Source organism: Triticum dicoccoides, chromosome 6B (assembly GCF_002162155.2).
Source record: "Triticum dicoccoides isolate Atlit2015 ecotype Zavitan chromosome 6B, WEW_v2.0, whole genome shotgun sequence".
In the NCBI taxonomy this organism is placed as follows: domain Eukaryota; kingdom Viridiplantae; phylum Streptophyta; class Magnoliopsida; order Poales; family Poaceae; genus Triticum; species Triticum dicoccoides.
In genome coordinates, this window is record NC_041391.1 from 18587433 (window position 1) to 18595622 (window position 8190).

Sequence of the window (8190 nt, forward strand, 5' to 3'; positions counted from 1 at the left end):
GACTCGGCCTCCTGGATCGCCTAGAAGAGGATCTCCGAATCCGTGCAGCCGTCGTCTTCGATGAAGCGTGCGCGCTCGACGAAGTTCACGTGACGCATGGTGTAGAGATGGATCTCCCCCCACTCGTCTCGACTGGGGAAGCGTTCCAGCACCACCCGACGCATCTCGGTGTGAGCCTCCGGCGAGTTCGGGTCGATCTCGGGCAATGACACCGCTGCAGGAGGTGGGAGCACCCGCGGCTCCACGACCCGCGATACTGGCACAAGCCGACGGATCCGAACGCCGCGGCGACACGGTCCAGTCATTCGTGTTCACCGATGGGGATTTGGGGCGGGGAGAGCTCGATGAGGTGTGGGGGCGGGTGGGAGGTCGGGGGATAGCTCGCTTTAATGGCGCCTCAGTCGCTTTGCCTGAGGGGGAGGGGGAGGGGGAAGCCATACTTTGGTATCACTAGATATCGACTCTCTCATAAGCTGATTCACCAATCTAAGTCTCAATCTCTTGATTAATTCAGTTGTTCGGAGACCGTCTTTCCTCGGGACCCATTGGGCCCTTTGGATCTGTATACTCCTACCATTGCCCACTCGCCCAGGCGGTATTTAAGAAGCTCTAAGCCAAAATCAATGCCCCTCCTGTTGGGGATGCATCAGAAGAGACAACTGTATCCAGAAGGTTCCCATGCCATGATGGTAATACTTGGACTTGAGAACTCTGGCACACAAACTGTTTGGTTTTTGGATTAATCTCCAAGCTTGCCTCGCAAGCAAGGCCTGGTTGAACAAAAGCATGCATTCGCCATGTTCATGATCTTTGCACTTGTCCTTCTTTGCTCTGTGGTATCTGCTTGTGCTACATAAGTGGTGATAAAGCTGCAATATCCACCGACACAGCCAATCCTTACAAATGGTTGAAGACAGTCGTTTCTTCCTGGCCAACTTTGAATGAGAGTACAACATTAATATTCAAAGGAGAGAGCCGTTACTCGGAGCCAGTTTTTTCGCCTCATGATTCCCCAGAATCTGATTCTGGGAAACTGCCCACAGAATCAGCTATCTAGTTCTTTTTATTCCAGTATGTGATTATTGTATGAGTTGTGTGCTGAAATGTATGTAACACCCCTAGACTGAACTGAGTGTTGAATTGCTAACACTTTGTTGTTTCAGACAGTTTCATGTCTTATATGAACACAAAAGCGAGTTACAAATCTCACAAAGTATTTAATATTACAATATAAAACCGAGTTGCAAATATCATAAATTGCTTAATATTACAAGTTAAAAACGAGTTGCAAACTACAAATAGAAGGGGTAATCTTCTTGACGCATACAACAATAGTTTGCTTGACGATGCCATTTCCAAACCAAATGCAAGCATTCCTGCCTCAAATTCCTCGTCTTCTTGTTTTTTTATCCATCTGCCACAACCACATATATACATTGGAGGTTAACAACAAGATACAATAGCAACAATATAGTAAAGAGAAAAAAAAAGTACTTTTAACTAAGCAACCATCAATCATACAATTTTTTTTGTACCAGCCATCAATCCATTCCATCAATTACTACATGTTTGCACCATCCAAATCAACATACAAATTAGCGAACAACTAAGCATACGATTTTTTACAGTGTATTCATAAAGCAACAGAGAGAAAATAGAGATATATGAGGGGGGGAGAGGATGAAACATAGTATATGTTGGTCTGAGTGGCGTTTTGAGGGTAAATACCTTGTCTAATAGGGGCAGGTGTTGGAAACGAAATGTTTTCTTTTGAGGGGCTGGCCAGAATTGCGAGAATCGCCAAGTTTCCACGATTCTAAAATGCATTGTGATTGTGGGTTGATTCTAGACGATTCCTAGGCAAGAAATGAGTCTTTTGCGAATATGATTTTTCAAACAATGATTCTTCATAATCCAGTCAAAAGAGTGGGCCCTCGGTGGGTCAACTCTAGACCAATATGGAACTTTGGCTGGCCTTTTTTTCCGGATGGGTCGCGCCTTGGCCCATCTGAAATTGGCTTCTCTCCTACGCGGGCCTCTCTTGCCGATTCTGTACAATACTTCCTATTGTTGCCTTGTCGAAAAAAAACAAAAAAAACTTCCTATTGTTGCCGGTGGGTTCTTCTATTCTGCTCGTAAGTCGCACGCGTACCCCCCGGTTCGCCCGCTGCATACATGGGCCGGCCCAACTAGCTCATGTCTGATTTTAGGAAGATTCTAGAGCTTTCCCAAAATGGTTTACTTTTTTTCTTATTATCTCTCCTGTTTTTTCTTTTATTTGTTGTTTTTCCTTTCTCATTAAATTTCCTATTTTCATCTTTTCTTTTTTATATTTTTCATTTTTCTTTCCAAATTTCACGAACATTTATTGAAATCCGTTAATATATTTTCCAAATCGGTGAATATTTTCTAAAATTCAATAATTTGTTTCAAATAGGGTAAACATTTCTTGTATACAAAATTTGTTCATCAAATTAAAAATTGTTCATAGTATGCTGAAATTGCGAACATTTTTAAAATTCGTGAAGTTTTTTTCTAAATTGTGAACATTTTCGAACTCACAAATATTTTTGAATTCATGAACATTTTTTGAAACCATGAACAGTTCTTGGAATCATAAATTTTAAAAATATTCTTGATATCATGAACATTGTTTAAATTCACCATCATTTTCTTGATATAATGAATATTGTTTAAATTAACGACCATTTTTTATTAATTTGTGAACATTTTCTAAATCATGATTTTTTTTCAAATTTCACAAATATTTATTTTGTAATTGCGTACATTTTTGGTATATTTTCGAAAAATTCATGAATATTTTTTTGAATACACGGACATTTTTCTTGAAATGGCATATATTTTTAGATTCTTTGAGCATTTATCTTTTCGCGAACATTTTTAAAGTCATAATTATTTTTTAAATTCACGAACAGTTTTTCACAAGTTGCCACTATTTAGAAATCATGATTTGTTTTGAAAAAGGGAATAACTGAAAACAAAACGAAGAAAACAAAAAAGAAACAAAGGGGCTTCCCGCCCCGCAGATTGGCAGTCCCATGAGGGCGTGCGGGGGAGGGACGGTGGGGGTGCACGCTTCCCTGGTTCCAGGTGCGCTGGTTGCCATAAAGGAGGTCCCGTCACCAGCACTGCTTCCTGAGATGTATCCAGGATGATGACATGGTGCCACTAATCTAACCCATCCCAATTTTCGGTTCACCGAGCTCTCCTCTTCATTGCGCTCTCACATTGGAGTAGATGTAGTGAGTGAAGTGCTTTGGCTAAGCTCACTACTGTTGTGCACAGGGTGACGACGATCGCCATTGCTGATGTGCTCGGTAAGGGTACATGGATGATGTCAGGTTCTAGGACCAGGCCACCATGATAACCAGGGGAGCAGCAGCAACAACAACAATGCCAGCTCTCACCGCCTGAAATCCCATACGCCTAAGATTCTGGCAATGAGGTACTAGTAGCACTGTACTTTCTCCGGAGCATATTCGGCAAGGTTATTTACCAACGCAACTTTTACATAACAGAAAAATGGGTCTAACAATCAGAGATCCAATTCAATATATATATACGACATGACACTATAAACCGACGAGTGTAAATAAACGGGGCTGGGGTTGACCCGACTAATGAAACATTAACACTTCATAAATGTTGCGCACCATGTTTAGCGCTCATTTTCCTTAACTAGGAAAGAGAATTGTTTTGCGTCGTTGCTAGCTTCAACAAACGGGCTCAGATCCTGGTTCGCCCGCTGCCCGCCGGCGTGAGTCTTACTACATTGCTTGCAGTTTGCGCGATCGAACCGGTGCTAGAGTTACTACTTGTGATCGTGTGGTATCCTTTTTTTACCTTATTAGTGAAGTCATCACAGATAAAAAGGAAGATAAAAGCTCAGTTACATATTTTGGAGACAATTACAATTTTTTTGAGAGTAGTGAAAAGTTCAATTACTTTGAGAAGAAAAAGAAAACTCCACTGTAAACTCTTCACTGTACGAGTTGCTGCAGCCCAGCCCAGCCCAGCCCAGCCCATCTCATCGTCAGACGAGCGAGACTGACAAGTGGGGTCACTTGGTCAGCATCCAGGTCGAACCAGACCACTTCACCCATCTCCTCCAGCACAAGCCCTTCCGCCGCCGCCGCCGCCGCCGCGACGTCGCGCCGCCATGCTGCGCCTCCGTAGCTGCATCCTCGCTCGTATCCTCTCGTACCCCTCCGCCTCGCCCGCCGCCTCCATCCACCGACTGCTCTCCGCGGCCGCGGCCGCGCCCGCCGTTTCCCCAGAAGACCCTAGTAGCTTCGCCGTGGAGGAGTACCTCGTCTCCACCTGCGGCCTCACCCGCCCGCAGGCCGTCAAGGCCATCCCCAAGCTCTCCCACCTCAAGTCCCCCGCTAATCCCGACGCCGTCCGCTCCTTCCTCGCTGGCCTCGGCCTCTCCGGCGCCGATGTCGCCGCCGTCGTCGCAAAGGACCCGCAGTTACTCTGCGCCAGCGTGGAGAAGATCCTGGCCCGTAACGTCGACGAGCTAACCGGCCTCGGCCTCTCGCGTTCCGACATCAAGCGGCTCATCTCGCTCACGTCCGGCGGCGGCCATTTCCGCTGCAGAGCCATCGTCCCCAAGCTGCAGTACTACCTGCCCCTCTTCGGCTCCCCCGAGAACCTCCTCCGGGCTCTGAGCCGCAGTTTCTACCTCATCGGCGTCGACATCGAGAGGACGGTCAAGCCAAACGTCGCGCTCCTGCAGGAGTGCGGGCTAGGTGCTTGTGATATTGCCAAGCTGTGCCGCTACGCACCGAGGATGCTCAACACCAGCCTGGAAAGCATCCAGGCTATGGTGGAGTGTGCCGAAGGCCTTGGTGTGCCCCGTGGCTCTGCAATGTTCAAGCACGTGCTGGATGCCGTCTCGTTCCTAAGTGAGGAGAAGATCGCCACCAAAGTGGACTACCTCAAGAAGACGTTCAGGTGGTCAGATGCTGAGGTGGGCATTGCTTTGTCTAGGGCTCCATCGCTGCTGAGGCGGTCTAAGGATGCACTGCAGAGCAAATCAGAGTTCCTTATCTCTGAGGTCGGGTTGGAACCGGAGTACATTGCTCAACGACCAGCAATGCTCAATTATAGCTTGGATGGCCGGCTCAGGCCCCGGTACTATGTTGTAAAGTTTCTTAAGGCAAATGGATTGCTAGCTCGCGAGCGGGACTACTATTCAATGTTCACCCTTGTCGAGAAGGTATTTGTTCAGAGGTACATATGCCCTTACAAGGAGGCTGCACCGCACCTCGCTGAAGACTATGATGCTGCACACAGCGGGGAAGTGCCAGCTAATTTCAAATTCACATGAGCCAAGAATGGGCAATGAAAATTGGTAACTTTGTATAACATGGCAGAGTTTTTACTATAAGCTGGTGATTCACATTAGTGTTTTCTTCGTCCTAAATGGATGTTGGTTTTCTGTATTAAACTAAACCAATAAAGGTGACATGAATTAGTCTTATCATCTTTGCCAAACAAACTGAGGTTATATTATACATACATACAGTGGTTTCAGACTTTCAGTAACTAGAGAGAACCGTTTGGTTGGTAACTAGTTTCATTTTTTGTGCATTGCGAGCTACAGCAGGACAACGGTTCAGTTTATGGAATGGTTCATTACTTGTATGCTTGCTATGAAAAACTGTACATTTTTTCTTCAGGCCGATTATTCCAGAAGGAAAAAACGTGTACTTTTACACTAATGTTCTATGTGCGGCCGCATTTTCTTCTTCTAGGAGTTGGGCTTCAATGGGAGTGAGGGAAACAACTGGTTTGCAGGGTTAACACTTCTTTCTTCTTTTTGTCTTGCCGTGTGATTATTCGCAGAGTATTCATTTGTTGTTCTAGTGCATCTTAATTCTTAACTCTGTTGGAATTCTTAACTCTGTTGCGGCCTCCTACAGTTGTCGTTCTTAGCTCTGTGGTTTCTGCTGGTGCTCTCTTTTCTCTCTGGTTTTTGACTCGTAAGAAGAACAGTGCGCAGGTCGCCAGATGGTTTCAGAAAGAAATATGATTTTAGCTTAGCCTGAACAATGTGCAGGCAGCAGATGGTTTCTGATCAATCAGAATGGAATATTATTAGCTATATTTTGCTGTAGCAGCTAGCTTGCAGGGGTCCGCATGAAGCTGAACTAAGTTTAGCCATTTCCAGGTCTGATCTAAGCTCTTTCTAGGCTGGAATGAATGGATGGGAACTGCATCTGCATCTTCTTCATCTTAACCTTAACTAGCCTTGGCATTTGAGATGTGATCTGAAGTGTGTTTGATTTGGAACAGATTGATGCAACTGATTGTTGATTGATTCATCACTGTTTTGCCTCTGTCCCTGTCTCCCTGACCGAGCTTTAGTCTGGCGTGCAAAAGGTATAGTCTGCACATATAGATTGTTACTAGCTGAAGGGCCCGTGCATCGTAACAGGAGATAAAAATATCATAATCTTCAATGGCTATGACAACATTTTGCTGCATTACTAAGATACACTATCACTCTCTTTCTCATTGCATGTGCTGGCCCAGGTGGGTCGATTCCCAAACGTATTTTTCCAGCCGCCACCGTGTGAGCCGGCCTAGGTGGGGGGATTCCCCTGTCTAAAACGTATTTTTCAAACAGCTACTGCATGGAGGTTTCCTATTTGGCGCGTATCGACCTAGCGTGTACTCCTTCCTGCCTTCGACCCAGTTTTGGGCCGGCCCATTTTCTGCTTTCTTCCTCATCGGTTTTGTGAAGGTCACTAGTTCTTTCTTTTTTGTCTTTCTGTTCTGTTTTTTTTTGTGAACATCTTTTCAAATTTGTGAACATTTTTGTGTAATCGTGAACAAATTCTCATAATCATAAACATTTTTTAAACTCATGACCAGATTTGAAATCCTGAACATTTTTAAATTCGTGATTTTTTTACAAATTTGCGCCTATTTTTAAATCATGAACATTTTTTGAATTCATAAACATTTAATACTATATGCAAATATTTTTATAAACCTGTGAACATTTTTTAACTATTTGTTTTGAATCGGGGATCATTTTTATAATTGATGAACATTTTTCTGAAAATTGGTGGAACAATTTTAAAAATTCACTAAGATTTTTTTGATTTAACAAACATTTTTTGAAATGCATGATCACTTTTTGAATCAGCGAATATTTATGAATCAATAAACTATTTTGTAATTCATGAATAGCTTTTGATTTTTAGGATTTTTTTTTAAATTCACGATTTTTTCTTGAATTGGCGAAAAGTTTGTTCAAAATTAATATTTTTTAATACACAATTGTTTTTCAAAATCTTGAACTTTTTTTGCTCAAAATTGTGAATTTTTTTTCAAAATAACGAACAGTTTTTGAATCCACAATTTTTTTTGTTTTATTGAACATTTTATTAGAAAGATCTTATTTTTTAAAATTTGGGAAGCTGTTTGAAATCCCAATTTGTTTAAAGTAGAAAAAAACAAATACCAAAAAGAAAAATAGAAAACCAAATTGAAAAACAGGCTGCCCACACATGGGTCGGCCCAAACGGACGCAATGCGTCTTCTCCTAGCGAGGAGAGCGCCGTATAGGATGTTCCTACTGCGTGGGCCGGTCCAGGTGGTTGATTTCCCTGTGCGAAACGTTTTTTTTTTTGTCACTTATAGGCTGCATATCCCTAAAAAAACTTATAGATGGCATCGACGGGTAGTATTTACAAGTTTGCAGGCAATTTCGTGACAGACGGACAGAAGCACTAATCCCTTTAGTAGTAGGTATACCGTATACATCAGGAATGAGTTTGCATACCAACAAAATACTGGCAGGATGGGGCTATGGCATTTGGTATTGGCAGAACCTGAAGAAATAAGTATTCTACACTTGTGTGCACCCAGAATCTCCCTCGACGGCGATTCCATGAAGCTAAGGAAATTAGCACTACCTCCAAATTTTCATTAACTCAAATAGAGTTTTCTTTTCTAGATTTCAAGATTCCTATTGTTTCTATCCCTGCAAAATCAACAGGGGTCTACATAGGAACAAATTTCTAAAGACTATTATTGTACTCCTACAAAGTTATTTCTATGAAGATTTTTTTTTTTTTGAGTATCACTGGGGGAGAGTTCTTCCACCTGAATATATTGCTTAAAAAGCGGCCAAAGCCAAGAGTCACCCCTTGG

General features: G+C 43.1%; 1 protein-coding gene across 1 annotated transcript; it reads left to right on the forward strand.

Annotated features, from left to right (window-relative positions):
* The first annotated feature begins 4115 nt into the window (after positions 1-4115).
* Positions 4116-5567, forward strand: LOC119320202 (transcription termination factor MTERF15, mitochondrial-like). Its single transcript, XM_037594308.1, has one exon. The coding sequence runs from the start codon at positions 4181-4183 to the stop codon at positions 5351-5353; it is 1173 nt and encodes a 390-aa protein (XP_037450205.1). The 5' UTR covers positions 4116-4180; the 3' UTR covers positions 5354-5567.
* The last annotated feature ends 2623 nt before the right edge of the window (positions 5568-8190 follow it).